The sequence below is a fragment of the Fringilla coelebs genome, assembly GCF_963513975.1.
Source record: "Fringilla coelebs genome assembly, chromosome: 3".
In the NCBI taxonomy this organism is placed as follows: Eukaryota; Metazoa; Chordata; class Aves; order Passeriformes; family Fringillidae; genus Fringilla; species Fringilla coelebs.
The window spans coordinates 62,119,074-62,136,885 of NC_140030.1; the positions used below are offsets into that span (position 1 = coordinate 62,119,074).

At 39.6% G+C, this 17,812-nt stretch overlaps 1 protein-coding gene across 1 annotated transcript in view; it reads left to right on the forward strand.

The window, feature by feature from the left end:
* SYTL3 (synaptotagmin like 3) overlaps positions 1 to 16,848 on the forward strand; it is a gene marked incomplete at both ends in the record, with an annotated part of 28,331 nt that extends 11,483 nt beyond the window's left edge. The window contains 9 exons of the mRNA XM_084202578.1: positions 1,599 to 1,723; positions 5,176 to 5,316; positions 8,063 to 8,241; positions 10,401 to 10,503; positions 12,663 to 12,830; positions 13,047 to 13,143; positions 14,414 to 14,522; positions 15,316 to 15,521; positions 16,718 to 16,848. Of these exons, the coding sequence (XP_084058704.1) occupies positions 1,599 to 1,723; positions 5,176 to 5,316; positions 8,063 to 8,241; positions 10,401 to 10,503; positions 12,663 to 12,830; positions 13,047 to 13,143; positions 14,414 to 14,522; positions 15,316 to 15,521; positions 16,718 to 16,848 (1,259 nt within the window). The remainder of the gene's footprint in view (positions 1 to 1,598; positions 1,724 to 5,175; positions 5,317 to 8,062; positions 8,242 to 10,400; positions 10,504 to 12,662; positions 12,831 to 13,046; positions 13,144 to 14,413; positions 14,523 to 15,315; positions 15,522 to 16,717) is intronic.
* Between the last annotated feature and the right edge of the window lie 964 nt (positions 16,849 to 17,812).

Sequence of the window (17,812 nt, forward strand, 5' to 3'; positions counted from 1 at the left end):
GCTGCAGTAAATAAACCTGGAGAAGCTCGTTGTGCCTCTGACTCTCTCACTGGAGGCAGTGTGTGTGCATGTCTGAGAGCAGCAGGAACGAGGGATCGGCGCGTGCAGCACAAAGCTGCCGTTGTACAGTCTGCTCCTTTATGCTGCTGCCTCCTGTTCCAGTGGGGCTTGGCAGCAAGAGGAGATTGTAATCCAATGGTGGCCTTTTGGTGAATGTAAAATGAATTACTGGTTGTAGTTTTATTTGCAGTGAAAAATTGCCCTTGGCACTAGAGAGAGTGCAAGCCTTAACGATATTTGGGTAGAGAAGCCAAAAGAAGAATAGATATGAAAACTGAACATTTGTCTTTTCTCACACAATAACCTGTTCTATATCCTGTTCCTTGTAAGAGTGTGAGACAAGGCTGGTGTTTCTGCCTTTGCTGCTGGTCAAGCTACTCAGATTGTATCTATTCCATTAGAACTCTCAATTCCAGTCTCTTTTATGATCTCTGATTTCATTGTGTATGTTAAAAACCTGGTTTCGTTTACAGAGATGGCTTAATTGAGCCTGCCTTTGAATGGGTCACATGGTGCCTTAATGGTGTACACAGAGTACAGTAAACATCTGAGGACTGATTGCTGCTAAGAACAAAACTAACCCAGAGCGTCTTTAAAAATCACACTTGAGTGCTATTGTTTTTGAATACTATAATGTTGTATTGTCTGCTGTTTGAGGTTCCTCCACAGAGGTTCATGTTGTGAGAGAAGTGTTTATTTCTTCTGTATGAATTAAACATATGATAGCTATTTCATGTGCTACTTATAAATTTTTAATTCTTCAGAGAGTCTATCTGGGATTGACAACAAAGTATCTGCAGTTAAGCCTGCTCATATTCAACTTCAGAAATGGATGAGTGCTGCCCTTCCCTTTAAGCAAAATTCTGAGTGTACACTAAGGAATAAGAAATGAAAAGTGGGGCATCAGATGTTCAGTCATCCTGTAGATTTATTTGCTGATAAACTAAATGTTACTGAAGTGCTAGTTCAATGAGATACTTAAGTATGGACATAAGCTTATCCATATGAGTAGTGCTATTGAAGTCAGTGTGGGCTATTCAGGTTCTTAAAATTATATGTAGTTTGGGACCAGAGTATGTAACATCCTTCCTTTCATCCATATTTTGGGATACATTTCTAAGTATTTTCCAATATGATCTTCTTTCTACTTGTCATTGTCATGTTGCTTTATGTTGTAATGATTTTGCTTTTATCCTGAACCAAACCAAACTGCTTTACAAATCAAACTATACATAGGAGCTGTAGTAGCTGCTTCTGAGAGGAAACTCTATTTGATGGCTCACCACTCCTTGCAGCAGCTATAATGATAGGCAGCAAGGAGTATAATTTCCAGTTGAAACAGCATGAAAGATTTAGGCAGGCAAAATATAATTATATACAATATGACAACCACTTGTCTTTCCAGCTGTTTCTTACTCTTTGGAGATCAATTCTAAAGGTACAGGATGACAGTTTGAAGGCTACAGAATTAGCCTATAAATCTATAGGATTGCTTGCAAAGTTTGTTATAGTGACTTTTCTCTTTATTCTATCTTCAGAAATATCAAAGTCCCAGAATGATATGGCTGACAGATGTGTCCTAACCACAGATTGTGGGAAGAATGTGGAAAGAAGAAAGCAAAGAAGGAGCCAGTCTGACACTGCAATCAACGTTACAAGCAGGGTATCCATATTATTATACACAGTCTCTAACTGTAAGAGCTGTCTCAGAGTGAAATACGTTTGTGAGAGCAATCATGTGCACAGTGGAATTTTTCTTTTATTTTATGAACATAGCTGATATTCACTGACTGTGGTCAGAACTCTGATTCTTCTCAAGGTTTTGCACAGATTCTGCACAACAGAGATGAGATGTTAGACTGGGATTTTTAACAAGGGAGGGAAGGATGGCAAGGGATGGGACGTTTTGCTCTCAGGTGGTCACAGATTCTCTTGAGGTTGAATTGATACCTGCTCTATGTGATTGTAAGACTGCAGAGAGATGCTCTATCTTGTCTTCTTCCTGCCCCTTTTGCTGCTGACCAGGACAATCTATGACCATCCCAGACTCATTCTGATGTTTTCTGAGCATTTTTTAACTTGTCAGGGAGAAATTGCATTGCTGTTAGTTGCTATGCAACCTCCCTTTCTGTTTTGCTTTGGTTACAGTCTCTAATTTTCAGTGTTTTCTTGAGAAGCTTGAGAAAAATCCAGTCAAATCTCTTCCTATAAATTGTGTAGGGCTCAAGATGATCTCACATTTTTGTTTTAGAGTTACACTGAAGATTTTATTTTGTACACTTTCAGCTCTCAAGTGACTGCACTTTGTCCATACTCAGTTTTCCACATTGTGGTTACTTACTGAATTGCCTTGTTAGTCTGAGTGAGGTCAGTGTGGTTTGCTAAGTGCCTGGATTAGATGCTGAGAAAAGCCCTTGCTTTGAGCCAGATCTTGTGGCACACATTGCTCACAGCTCCCTTGAGCTCTTTTTCCTTTTCCTCAGAAGTGTTAGGTGCTGATAAATGGAAGAGACAGGATGCCAAATTGCACAGACTGGGCAGTTTGAATTGGCCCAACAACATCTGAGAACTCTGTGAAATTAGTTATGGTATTTGTTTATGCAATTAAATTATCAATAGAATTGGCAACAATTATTGGTTACCTGAGTGCTGCTTTCACTGTGGCAAGCCACAGTATTAGCTTTATTCCACAGGCAGAGAACTGCACCTCTAAGGCATTGAAAAACATCACAGTTGGGGGCAATGTGAATTCAGACTATGCTTCACTGCATGCTGGTCACAATCAATCTGCCACATTTAAAAGATGGATATGCATTCTTTGGCTTAAGAAATTAATTAGTAGGAGAATACAAATTATTTGTGTGGGTTTTTAATTGCCTGTTTAAAAATTTAGAACTTATGTCCGCACTTTGCATTGCAGGTTTTGAAAAATAGATTTCAGTGTTTCTGTGCCAGAGTGCTATTTCTCTGAGTCATTTGATCTCTGGACTATATTTAAGATAAAATTTTAGTTGTGTGAGAAGTAATGTTGATTTTTTTTTTTTTAAATTGTGAATGTCCTTCAGCTTTGTTTTCCTTTAGAAAGGGTAGCTGTTTACATCCTTACTTGAACTATGCCTTAAGTTACCGGACGGAACCTGTTTTAAATTACACTTGCCAAACAACTAATTATACTTATAGAAAATATCATCTTGAAATCTCTACTTGTTATGATTTCCACCCAGAAGAACTTTTGTTTTCAGAGCATGAATCAGAAGAGTGGCTTTTCCCCCTAGAAACTGTATTTTTCTCTAAGGCGTGACTGTGGAGTAGTAACTGTAACCACAAGTTTGAATGTGCAGTGTGGAAGACCGGGGCACTATTTAAGCCTCAAGGACACTATCTGTTTCTTAAGTTTGTTTTCTAAATTTGTGATGTGTGCAGAGCTTGCTTCCTTTGGATTAAAGTTGAAAGAGATTATACTTAAACTCAGTATTAGTGAAACAATCAAATCCAACGACAAGAAGTACCAGCCAGTGTAAAACTTGGATTTTGAGGGCCTCTTATCTTTAGAATCCCTAAGTTTACTAAGGGAAGTGCAGTTGTCCCTGCCTTACTGGGGGAGCAAGCAGGCATGTGCCACGTCTGGGAGCTCTTTGTGGTGCGTTGGTAGCTCTGGGATACCTCTCCTGTGGCAACAGCAGCAGACACTAGAGCTGGGCTGGGCTTGTATGACCTGCTGCTGAATTTAGCACTGGTAGCTGTGTTGCCTTGTCAGCCTCTTCTGTACTGCACAATAGCAAAGTCTTTCTGATCCATGTAGAAGCTAAAATGCAGTGTATTTAGCTTGTTTTGGTTAGCAAGTGAAAATCGCTTGTGTTTCAGGTTTTATAAAGCAGAAGACAGTTTCTCTGCTAGGAAATACTATTTTGGGTTTAGTTAGGGGTTTTTTGAGACTGTATTCTGAATGCATTTTCTGTCTGTTTCCTTCTCACAAGGTAACTTCATTCTTGCATCTGTTCTTAAAGCAGGGCACTTAATAGACACCAAAATTTCTGTGTGTTGTTATAATAGCAGACTGGTTAAGGTTTTGCACAACCTGTTTTTTTCAGAAGTAATCTCACTGTATTATCTTACCTCTTGTCCTCATTTTCTAGTGCTGTCTGCAGGAGGGATTCTTTCACGTTTCCTGTTTCCTTTGTGCAAATAAGTCCTAATCCTTGCTATTGATTCAGTCACACTATATTCTTTTTAATATTTTGGGTAATCTGTTACACAATTTTTAAAAATAACTTATTTTCTTAGATCCTAACCATGTAAAATTTCTTACCTTGCTTTTTTTCCTATCCATTGAGGTGTCAACATACTTTTCATAGATTGTATTATCCCCAGGAAGTGGTGTGCCCCAAACACCAATATTTTGAGCATATTTCCCGCCCTATGTATTTGTATTTCAGCACTTCATTCTATTAGCTGTTGTACTTGGTGACAGAGGTGGCTGAAGACAAATCTCAGGGAGTTTTGATTTAGATATATATCAGAAATTATCAGGGTTTTCATGGGAAAATTGGAAAGGTGAATGGACTTAGTCAAAGCAAAGTCAAGAACACCTTGGAATTTTAAACTTTTTCTATAAACAAAGGGAAAGGAACTTGTCAGTCTGTTTCTATTTTCATATCTCTTTCAACTTATGTTCATTCTTGCATAGGTAAACATGGGCATGTGTCATGCATATTGCAAAATACAGTTTTTAATTTCCTAGAGGCAAGATTATATTTTCTTCCAAAATTACTGTTTTGTTAAGGTCTAATAAGGGCTTTTATTAATATATTGCTACTTTTGGTGTGTTATTAGTAGACTGATGTTAGTAATTGCTGTGGTTGTGACTCTTAGATTAGCTGGTGGTGTGTTGATTTTAAAAAATTATTAATATAATGAGTGTACCACTAACTGGGTTGAAAGAGTTATAAATCAACATTTAAATTAAGTTGCTACATTATTTTTGAAGGTGTGCCATCTGCATGACCTTAATCAGAGTCAGTTGTAGATACTTACTGACTTTTCTTGATAATATTCTAGAATCAGGACATTTTTCTTAAATTTAAAAAACAAAAAAACTTTCTGAATTTCTTACAGATGAAAAGTACACCCAGTCTGCAACAGCTAATCACTGGGGCCAAAAATGACAGCGAAACTCAGAGCAAAAGTAGTTGCAAGGAAGAAGACATAACAACCAGTCCCACAAGTGATACAGTTTTCTGTGATGGCAAAAAACACGTAAGTTAAAGGTGAAACACAACAGAAGAGGTGTTTAAAGGGAACTAATATAAAAGCTTTTGCAGAATGTTGGTGTATTTTGGGTTATGTTACAAAATGAAGGAAGTATTGCACTTGAGTTTGTATCTGCTGAAAGATTGATGCTTTTGGCACAGTCCTCACAGTAACACTGTGAACCTTTTGAAGCATAAGGCAAATTAATAATGGATAATTGATGGATATATCATCCACTGATAATGAATAATTGATAGAATAACTTCTTCTGAATTTTGCAAATGCAGCTAACATTCTTCCCATTTGATTATTAGGATTGGGATTATGAATGTGCTACTTTCTCACCTAGTATCTCTGGCTTTTTCTCTTCAAGCTTCATTTACCAGAAGGGTTTTGTCAGTCTGCAAGAACTGTGGTATTGGAAATGTCAGTGGAAATTCAAATGTCAGAATGTCAGTGAATGAAGAGGAAACTGACAGTGATGGAAGCCAAGGGAGCAGTTCATAGGCTTAGGGGATGACATTGAATCATCTTCTGTTGGATGGCATTTTGAATACTGCAAATGAGAGAGAAGAAAGCTGGTTATAAATGAATTCAGCACAGTGCTTTAAAGCCTCTGTGATTAACTGTGGAAGCTAATTTCTATCTATTAGTGATGAGGTTAAGCAAGGTGAAGTATCCAAAGAATTCCTGACTGATCTTGTAAAGAAGGGAACTCAAATGACTTGGGGACTCAAACCAGGCTGCTCACTTGACAGAGAAGCAGAAACACACAGAGGGACCTAGGTGCTCTCTTGTAGTTCATTGTACTGGGGAGTCTGAGGTGTTAAGCTGACAAATGGAAAACAGTTTTGTATTACTGGTTTGGTTTTTTTTTTGTGATTCCAATGACAACCATTTGAACTGGGCTGCAGAAAGCTCAGTTTTAAAACTGAAATATTTTCTGCTATCTTATAAAGGCGGAGGTCAAAATCCATTAAAATTCTCTTTATGGATAATTGTTGGATGTTGAAGGCCACTCCATTAAAAAAATGATCTTCCAGAACATCAGATGGCATCAACAGAAGTACAATATGTTAAGTCATTGCTAAATCCCTGCTCACTGAACCAAAAGTGGTGACTTGTACATAAAATGTATGGGATACCTGATCAGGTGGGAGACATATTTAGTGATATTCAGTCCAAACATCATTAATCATAACACCTATCCAGCCTTCCTAAATAAATAGGGTGTTCTGTGGAATACACATGAGGTACTTTCACAGAATTTTGTTTGGGGACGTAGGAGCTTAGGACAAAACTCTGTGTGCCTTCCATTGCCATAATAGATTTTGGTGGCAAATAAACATTTTCTGGTCTGGTGAATAAAAATATGTTAGTGAATGAAAGTGCAGAGCTGAACAAAGCTGCAAGTTAGACTGATTACACTGATACACTTCTTGTGAAGGGAGCAAGATTATTTGCAAGCATCAGGTCAAAACAGTCCTTACCCTTCTTTTGACTTTCTCAGTAAGCACTCTGACCCTTCTTGTGACACGTGTGTGTGTTGCTTAGAGCTGAAAAGAGAGAGCAGGTAGCCTCTTTAGTCTAATAAATCCCTTGGTGTGAAATGAGTATTTGGCATGCTGTACAAAGGAAGAAAAGCATCTCCACAGAAGAGAGATATGATCTTGCAAACACTGCTTTGCACTTGTAGCTGCTGGGTTGTGCAATGCAGAACTCCTTGGACAACCAGTCCTGTGTGGGTTGGTGTTTATTTTCAGGGGGAGGAGTGATCTAACACAGATATCTTAGCAATCTAGGGCAGTGTTGCTGAGAGACTGATCACAACAGCGGTGCCTTCGTGACAAATGCTGTGTAAAAAGTTTCTAGGGCTCACCTTAAAGAATATCATTATAAATGAATGGAGATCAAACTGTTCTGAGTTGATAATTTGTTGCAGTGAAGGCAAGATAGCACCCTTGAGTTACATGTCTGGGCTGGGCCCCCCAAAGGATTGATCTCTTTGCAGTGTCCTGCCTTCTGTCAATGCTAGACACAAGTGCTCTTTATATATGGTCACATCATATATACACATATAAAGCATCCAAACCTTTGACCCAAAGGTGGAAGTAAATGAAAGGAGAGCAAAGTGGCTGAGCTTAGCTAGGGAACATCTTTATGCATGTACGTACAACAGCTGGAAGTATTCATGCTTTAATCTCTCCTGAATGGTCTGCAAGGCAGAATACATAATTTTTATATGGAATTGGGGCATCTTGTAAAGCATTTACTGAATGTACAGGCCACTTTGGTATTTCCTCTAATACATGGTAGAACCAAATGTCTTGGTATTGTACCCTACTATGAGCTATGGATTAAAACCAGTCTAATTCAATGTGGTTTTTTCATGTTTTTAGATTTCAGAGGACTTTTTACTCTCTTTCAGATACTTAGCCCATTTTTCTCATGGGAAGCAACATAGCAATTTTATTCAGAAACAGTTTCTAGATCCAGAAGTTACTTAAGGCATTTTCTCAGCCTAGAAAGTTTACCGAAGAGAAGAGAGCAAAGGCAGTAGAATTGCAATTGCAGTTGTGATTTTTTGGAGATGTTATGGAAGCAATGGAATGTTTTATACAGATTACCCTAAATTTCATGATTTGCAGTAGCTTTCCAGTGATATCTGTAAAAACACTGATTGCTGAGGGAAATAAATTTTTTGTCCTGTTTGGTCTGAAGCTGCTTTTACCAAACATTTGTCTTTTTTTAGGGGAGTTTGTATAGTCTTAGCAGCACTTGCACTGAGTCTGGCAATTTTGGCAAGGCTAACATCACAGGAGAAATAGAGTTTGCCCTAAAGTACAACTTCAGAGCTTGCATCTTGGAAATCTGTATCAAGGGGTGCAAGAACCTGGCTTATGGAGAGGAGAAGAAGAAGAAGTGTAACCCGTAAGTATATCTGTAGAGAAGAAGGAACATAAGGAAAACGTTCTGGTTTTTACAGTACTTATACATGTTATGAGTGAAATGGGTTGATATGTTTGTGTGCAATACTGGCACCTTCAGAACATGCAACACAGACACCAACCCTTTGTACACATACACACTGCAAGACAAATGGGTTTTGTACCAGTTCTGATTCCATTATGACCATTTTCTGCTAGGAGTTCTTTCCCTGCCTGTGAGCAGGCAGTTGGGTATGTGTGTTGCTGGTGAGTACCTTTGGGCCTCAGGAGTAGCTGTTCAGTTCTTAAGCTATGGCTGAAACATGAGATGTCCTGTTTCTAATTCATCTGCTGACCCATTGTGGGTCACTGAGTGGGTGCTATACTACTTAGGTGCTTCCATCTTACGTGATAACATTTCTTCCGTCTTCTGTAAACATTTCAGCTGCTACAACATATTTTAAAATCTAAAGCTGTTTAATAATTATGTGCCATTGTAGAGGAAGAAGTAGATATTTCTGGCATAAAACATGCCATAGAAAATCTTGGTTGGATAATTAAGCCTTGGTGATTTCTCTCTTTATCACTTGAGTCCTCTCTGACCATGCAGTAACCCCTGACAGAAAATCACCAGGCAGAATCCCTGACTACATGTTCTTGCTCCTGCTGTCTCACCCTGTTTGAGCATTCGAGGGCCCACATTGGAATCATGGACTTGCAGTCACCTTCACCTAGAAGGATGATGGATTTTGTGCAGATCTTGCAGAGAATATTCATAAAGACAAGCTTGGTGATGAGCAGTGCCTTGCTGGAAGAGCAGCCTGTGGAGAAGGGCTGTTTGGAGCACTTCAGAAGTGGGTCAAGGTTCTCTAAGTCCCCTGGTAATTAAGGCAGGCAAACAGTTGCAGGAAGCCTGAAAGGCAATGTGGGAAGTGCTGTGTAGTAAACATTATGTTCTCTATGGATATATATTTATATACTTCTGTTGGTTTCCAAGCCGGATGAAAAAGTACAGCACACTAATTTGACATGCTTGCTGAAAAGCAGGCTTTTAACTGATGTTTAAAACCTGATTAATTATTTAGCTTATTTGCTGGTTTGAAGTCTGGCTGGCTATGTTTTAATTAAAATTATCTGGGCTCATAGAACAAGGAGCTAATCTTCTAGTACTTGTATATTCTAAAACATGGGTTTACCTATGGATCAGTTTGGAAAAAATAGGGAATATGTATAAATTCTGCATTGATGATATGAAATACAGCTGATTTTATTTGTCCAGTAAATTAATCAAGAGGCTCTTTTAAAATTCATTTAAAACATAATGTCTGAAATATGTTTAAGTACAGTTTAAAAATGCTTTGTAGTGTGTAAACAGCTGCTCCTTTCCCTGACAGGCTAGAAGCACTCTCTATTACTGAAATTCTTTAGTTTCAAAGCCATAACACAAGTACAGCCCAGTGAACTGATATTAAAGGAAATATTTAAGTATTAGTGTTCACTTGACCATTTGAGAAACTTTGGGTATGAATCATTGGTGCTTGATATTGGTCCAACTCAGCTTCCAGAAATTTTTTTGGCTGGTTTTTCTTGAATCAATGTTAGGACAATTTTGAACCCTTGAGGCAATCTCCCATTTTTGTTCTAGTGGCTGTTAGAATAATTAGCATTTGTAAGACCTCTGAGTTATTCTTATTATTTACCTGATGTTGTGAAGATGAGATTATCTTCATGGATGTTGGGGGACAAGTAGCAGTGATTCTAAAGTTGATGGAGTATGTATATATTTTTTTTCTTCTTTGAGCACATAATATGCTGTTTACTTTTATCATAAAGCTGTCACTACAACTGACAAGGTGACTTCTTTGGGGGACTGTTTTATCAGAGGCCAAGACCATAAAAACAGGATTCCTATTCAGATCTTAATCCCTCCCCAACTACAATGGAATTGAAACACATTAGCTGAATGGTACACAAAGATAACTGAAAATCCACAAGAATATTGAAAAAATATATAAATAATATTTTGCCATTTTATTGCTTGGGAACTGATGAAGTCAATAAAAATGTTTAAGAATTAAGAAAAATCTCCTCTCGTCTAATTGGTTTTTTCATTTGATCCTCCCTGCTCCTTCTGATCACTTTCCATGTATCTTTATCTCCAAGGTATGTGAAGGTTTATTTACTTCCTGATAAATCTCCTTGGAGTAAGAGGAAGACAGCTGTCAAAAAGAGCACGGTGGATCCAGAATTTGATGAGACTTTGAAGGTATGGTTTGCAATCCCATGCTGCTAAGTGTGCATTTCCATGGTACAATCCTGCAAGTTCTGAACTGACCTGATGGGACAAATTTAGGAATCACTGAAAATAGTAAAAAAAATTGTGTAAAAAATTAAGTAAAAATTATGGGTTTTCAGTATAAATAAGAGAGAGTTGCTTTTGGAGCTGCAACAGTAAATTGCAAACCATTAGAGAAGTCTACCTTTGTCCAAGAAAGTACTTTTAGTGAATACCAGTAGTGGTCTGATTTACCAGGTCTCAAAAGCAAAGTGTCTACCAAAGATGGTTTTTCTTGTGCATTCAGAAACTGGTGTATTGGAGAACAGCTGGAATTTTGCACAAATATCAAGTGACACCCTTTGGTCAGAGCCCCTGGAAGTGTCTCTCTACAGTTAACTGTGTCCCAGCTGAAATCCACCCTCTCCAAAACATTGTCTCCTTCCTTTTCCCTCTGCAACTGATGCCAGGCTGTTTCTTTGTGCTGTCTAATTTCAAACATTAATTATCCCAGCAGAGAAGAGTAGTTATGATTTGAACTCCTTAATGCCTTTCAGTATTGCTTCTTGCATCCTTGTTAAAATTGTGTATGGGAAAGAGGAATCATTATTCTTACTTCCCAGACACTTCATTAAATATGAAGCTGAGTACTGTCAGCCAGGAGAGCCTGCCTTAGTTTGGTCGTTCCCAGCTTTCCCATCTCCACTTCTGTACTCAGATCACTGTAAACCATTTCTGTGTGTGTGTGCTTTGGCAAGCTGCAGTAGGACATATGATGAGTTCTTCAGTAATATATTGTCTTGGAAGAGATAAGACACGAAGTTAGTGAAGAGGCAAACTTGTGTTGCTTCTTAAACTACACAAAAGTTTCAGTGTTATCCCCAGCTCTTGGTGTGACTGAACATCAAGAATCAACAGTGAGTGAAACAAGCAAAATATTTGTAAAGACAATAGTTGAGGCTTGATAATATCATAAAAGGATTTTTGTAACGTATGTGATTCTTATACAGCCCAAAGCCTGTCTATAGGGTTTAAATTGGCAGAAAAAAATGGCCAAAGTTGAAATCACTGGTCCTAATTTTATAGTTGTTTTTCAATGCCAGTCATGCAGAAGTGATTAAGCAGAGTGAGAGCCATGAGCTGGCTGCATAAACTCTAAAGGTGTTCACTTAGAAATACTTAAAAATAGTTTAATTATTAGTTTATCCAAAGTAGCAGAAGCGGTCAAAAGTGCATAGCACTACTGCAGGTTAGCTCCATCATGATGCTGACATCCAACTGGGTGGGATTCAGCTGCAGGTTAAGGCACCTGCATTTGGAGGCAGCTGCATGTGGGAGCCCAGGGTGACTCAGGGTGATGAGCCACAGAGCCCACACCCAGCTTGTGATTCAGCAGCTTAAATATGGGTACTGATTTCCTTGCCTGTGCCATTGCTCCCAGCTTTCCATACAGGCCACCTGTGGGCTGGGTTTGGCAGTCTCAGGGGTGTATTAGATACCCAGCAATGTCTCAAAGGGCTCTAACTATGTTTGGAGAGTGGATCAAGGCTTTCATTAGTCATCAGCTGAATTACTTCTTTGCCCCTGCTGACTGCATTAAGTAGATGTCCACTGACCAGAAAGGGAATTTAAGAGCCATCATTAGGTGTGACTTCCAGAGGAGCCACATTCTGCTGGGAGTGTAAACAGAAATATATATAAATATAGATATATGTATATTAACAAAACATGCAAACAAAAAAGCCCCCAAAACCAAAAAAAAAAAAAAACCCAAGCAAACCCAAAACTCACAACCCCCAAGACCCCCCCCAAAACCAAAAAAGGAAAAAAAAAACCAAACAAAACTCCAAAACCCCAGCAAAAATGGTCTAGAGTTATTTAAAGTTCTGAATTTATAATCAAAAACTTTAGCAAGGCAGGTCAAGGTATTCCTGGAATGTTGTTTCCTGTTTGAATGAGCATTATTCAGCATGTATAATACATAGGTAGTTGGGTTTTTTTCAGATTGCAAAGCACAGTCAGACAGCATGGTTCTGTCTGCATCCAGAGGCCTTCAGTCATGCTGTGGCTGGGCTTCCTGGGAGCAGGTCATGAGCTTGGGCCTGCATTTATCCTGTGCATTGCTCTGCAGAGGCTGTTTGTCTTTCTAGTACGAGATTGAACACTCCCAGCTGAGAAGTCGGCAGCTTCAGATCTCTGTGTGGCATGCAGGAGCTCTCAAATACAGGGTGTTTTTGGGGGAAGTGGTGATTCCCCTGGCAGCATGGAATTTCGAGGAGGACTCGATGCAGTTTGACTGGTACCCACTGAAACCCAAGGTGATTCTACGTTTTTGTGCTTCATTGTACCTTAAGAACAAGATGTGGTAAAGGTTGTGAGAAAGATCACCCCATGAGATCATTGAGGGGAAGGTGCTGTCAATCCAGCCCATTAGCAAGGCATGTTGGAAACACAAATAAACTGTGAGGTGGATGTGAGAATAAGCTGTGAGCATGATTGCAGTAATGCAGACTTGTGTATGTCCCTTTCTTCAGCTTGAGAAGCCTGAAGATCTTATCCAGTACAGTGCTGAGCTCCTCGTGTCTGCAAGGCTGTCGGTACCAACCCAGTATCAAAACCTCCAGTTTGAAGGTATAAAATATGTTGGCATGCACAACTGCTTAAAAATTACTCTATGATCCTAATGCTTTAGTTGCTCAAGATCCTAATTAACAGATCCTCTAATGATCTTAGAGGTCTTTTCCAACATAAATGATTCTGTGAATTCCTTGACTAGAAAAGAATTGACATCAATGAAGGACTGGCACAAAGTGTCCATGTAGTATTCCTGTATGGGTTTTTTAACAGCTACAGCAAATGGTGCTTTGTGGTGTTTTATATCTTAGATTATTTAAAATCAAAACATTTTCAAGCTTTGTATATTTGTTCTTTTTAATGCCAACAAAAGTTGTACATTATAATGGCAGCAGTATGTTGCATCCAGCTGTTTTCCAAACTTGTACCTGTCATGATGTTACTAGCAGAGGTTATTCTGGAGGTGAAACAATAGTTCTGCTGTCCAAGGCAGAGACTGCCAGTTTGGGGGAAATTTGGAAGGGAAGTATCTGCAAGGATACCAGACCAGCACCCTTGGGTTCCTCCAGTGGTGTCATAGGGAGATTGTTTCACTTGAAAGGTGTTAGGTTCAAAATGTATAGTCAGGATTCAGTTTCTAGTAACGAAAACTTGTAAGGTACACTAAGTATTGCTATAGTATGTCAGAGCAAGCACTTGCTGCTGGAGTGAAATAAACACTTTGGGAGGGAGGGATAGGAGAACCTCCTTTTCTTTACCTCCCTAGACCCTAGTGAGGTGTACAGACATTCAGAGTTCCAGTAGTGCTCTGTGTCAGGACCACAGCAACAGGTAGAGACCAATGGGAATCTCTAATTACCTATTTTGTTATTTTTGTTCCCTTTTCTTTCCAAATGACCCCAAAGTTACCAACTCTGTATCTTCTGGTTTTCCTCCCTGTGCAGGCCTGTGTTTTGGGTCTGCTCTGTGCCTTGAGCTGTGAGCAGAGCAGTACCACACCATTGCTTTGGCTCTCTCCACTGCTTCTGACTGTCCCAGAGAAATGCTTCTGTGTGTACTGCCCTGTATTTGCTTTTCAGAAACACAACAGAGAGCTTTGTCTTTGGAACAGGGATCACAAAGCAGCCTGCTACTCACTGCTTGGTTTGCTTTTTGTGTGAATCATTCACTGTACAAACATTCAAATCTTTGAAATGTTCCTAGTCCAGCCTTATGACTCCTTATCTCAGTAGTGCCACTTAGGCATTCCCCTGCTTACTTTTAGCAGCATCTTAAGCTATGAGCTGAACTAACTGGGCATTTCATGTGATAAGTGCTCCTTTTTCAGGAAACAAAGACCAAGGAGTTCTCAACTGCCAGCTTCAGGTTATGATATTTGGGGCCAAGAACTTGCCCATGCTGAGATCTGCTGGAATGCTGAACTCCTTTGTTAAAGGGTATGTCTGAGACCTAGCACTTCAAATAGAGACTGTCACATGTGTCCCATGCAAATGTACATATTAACTTGTTTTCAGCAGAAGACTGGCATGGGAAAGTGGCATTGCCCACACTCTTAGTCAGACTTCCTAGAAATGGTGACACTTGGGTGTCTGCAGAGCAGCAGCAGTTTGCAGGGTAGTGAGTAGAAAAAAGGTGCAAATAAAGAGGCTGTTGTCACAGTTTCAGCTGTGCTTTGCAGAATTAAGTATTGCTCTGGATACATTGAAAACTTTTATCCTCTTCTTGACATTTCCAAGGCAAAGGAACAGAATTTTTCTTTAGTGTGCTGGATAGCTTGTATGTGGGATTATTTTATTTCCTTGCTGTCAGGCATCATATGCCACTGGAAAGATGATACTGGGGTAAACTTACATCTCATAAAGCTGTTTCACCTGTTGCAGCCCCCACCTTTGGTGAAATAGGTGGGCATTTCATCTCCCAAAAGTTTGGTTTGAGGCACTGTTGAGTAGCAGCATGTGACTCCTTCAACAGTCAGTCACAGCAGAGTCAAAGTAGACTACAAGAGCCTATTTGCATCTGCACTAAAGGCTGGCAGGAAAAGGTGCAGGTCCCAAAATCAACACAAGAGCACCATGTTCTACCTTTCACTAAAGCTGAACTTTTTTGCTATTTAGGGCAAAGCAACGGGCCTTAGTTAAGCCCTCTAACCTCTATTTGGTTATCAAAATGTTCTATTTTCTGGTTGAGAACCAGTAACCTTGCTGAGCTCTTTTTTGTTGGGGTGGGAAGTTGTCTTATTCTTCCAGACCAAGCAGAGGTAAAGCAAAAGTCTCCTGTCCTGAAGAAAGAGGCCTGTCCACAGTGGAAACACTTGTTTGTCTTTGATGGTGTGACCCCAGCTCAGCTACAGCAATCATGTCTACACCTGACTGTCTGGCACAAATCAATTTTCAGCTCAAGTGATCAGTTCCTAGGAGGAGCCAAGCTTGGTGCCAGTAAGTTCTCTATCACTGAAAGTTGAATGTAATTTGGGGAAAAGTGCATTTAGTTTACATCCCAAGCAATAAAAAAATATACTGTGTTATTTATTACCTGCTTTCATGTGCCTACACATGCAGTTCCAGCCTCTGTCCTAAGCAACTTTCAGTCTTGGGCTCATGCAAGAATTTGACACGGGTGCTTCTGTTCAGGTCTGTGCAGAAGGTCAAGGTTGTCAGTGGAAATTTTCAGGAAAGCCATTTGTTAGCATGGTCATTTTTATGAGTCAGAGCCATGCTAAGACAAGCACAGAAATTGTGTGCTCTAACTCACACAGAGCTCTACACGTTTTTAAAGACTTATTCCTTTAGTTGTTTTCTATGAATTGGCTTATTTTAAGTAACTTCTCATCAAAAGGAAGCAGAAGAACTAATCATCTCATAGACTCCAACCTTGCTCATGTCTGTGCTTATTACTTTATATCCACAAATCAATCCAATCAATGAAATATGGGTGGGTAACACTTTCTCCAAAGGGGCTATGGGATGGTTGAAGATTTGGGCTCTGCTCTAACCTAAGAGTGAGCTTTCCTTCTCTGGGCTGAGCCATGTCTGAGGAACCCTCTGCTCACTAAACAGGCCTGTTTCACTGGTAGTTGAGCAGGGAAGCATTGTCCCTTGAAGGCTAGTCAAAATTGTTCTCCCAGTGAATTAAGGGCCCTGGGTTTCAGGATTTGAGAGGAGAAGGTCAAATGTTTTGGTATCAGCATGCAGTTTACAGGAGTATTATCACTCGTGGTAGCTCAGTGTCATGCAGGCTTCCTCATGAAGTTGTTTTGCTTATCCTAGCCAGCATTTGCCTTTCTGCTAGAGCAAGGACTATCTGCTTGTAAGTGATCCAAGTCCTAAACATGGAATGAACTGAAGCAGGAGGCCTAGTGCCCTTCTGCTATTATGAGTGTGCACACTTGCTCTTCTGCTTTTAGTCATGCTGCCAAAAACTTTTTCTTCGCTGCAGGTTGCACTCTTCAGAAAGTGCTCCCAGTTTAACAGGTTGTAAATAATAGTTCAAAAGTATAAATCCCACTTATTGCAATTAGTGCCTCAGGAGCTACAGAGCAGTTGAAATTACTGAAGTGGGTTAAAGGGTTGGTCAAGAGTTGGATAAGGCCGAGTGAAAAGTAACTCAGATTTTTCCTTTTGCTTTTTTGCAGAGGAATTCTTTGGCTCTATGGACCTTGCTTCTCAGGGAGTGCTCCAATGGCAGGAAGTGCTCCACAACCCAAACACATGGATGGACTTCACACTTGTACTGCATTCAAATAAGGAAAACTTTAAATCATGAGAGCTTCTCACACAACAACCTTTCCTTTCCCATGTCCGATGTTTTAAACTGAAGTGGTACATATGCTTCAGTTCTGGAAAAGGTACACTGCAATAGCACCTATTCCAGTTTTTTTGGGAATTGAATTACGTATTTGAATGTGTGTGACATTCTGAATGTTTTACTTCTTCAGAAGTCAAGGCTTTAGCCTGTGTCTCTAGCTGGAGTGTAAGCATAATATTGTTTCTTCAGGAGTGACAGCCTCAGTTTGAGATGCTTTTTGTTGTCAAAGCAACAGGGCCCAGACAATGTGCATTTTCCATTTGCAGGCCTAGCAGAACTGTTACTATTTAAATCACAACTAGGACTACTTCTGAGAAAATAACTGTTATAACAAGAAAGTTACATTGTTTCACTCTTACATTGATGTTTTAGCCACAGAATGCAAAACCAGTTTATCTTTGTCTGCTTGCTGCAAATGGGTGATGCAATGCCTCTGCTTCAGCATTAAATACACTGCCACTTCATTTCACCGGATCCTAAAAAGCTTTGGCCTGTGGCCACGTCTCAAATTTGTGGTATTGCCTGGTGCTTAGAAAGTTAAATGTATAAAGTCCCTGTCAGTAGCAGGGTGGGACTACAGCCAATGGAATATGGGTGGGTGTAACAAGTCCCTTCTTATCAGCTGCCACTGTAAGACGGAATTAACAACTCTGATCCATAGGGTTTACAGCACATGACAAAAGTTTATCATTTCTTCATGTGGACAAGCTTAGGGCCAAACTCCTGTGTCAGTTGGCCTTGCATTGGATGTAGCTTTACAGTCAGCAGAAACTTCTTGTGTACAGCTGTAACTTGTGTTATACTTTTAGTCCTTACTTTAAGTACTCCCCCTTCCTTTCTTGGTCATTGTGGCTTTTAAGGATTTGAGATTTAAAACCACAGGGACTCAGAAGCTAAGCTCAGGAACTAAAAGAGCAAAAAC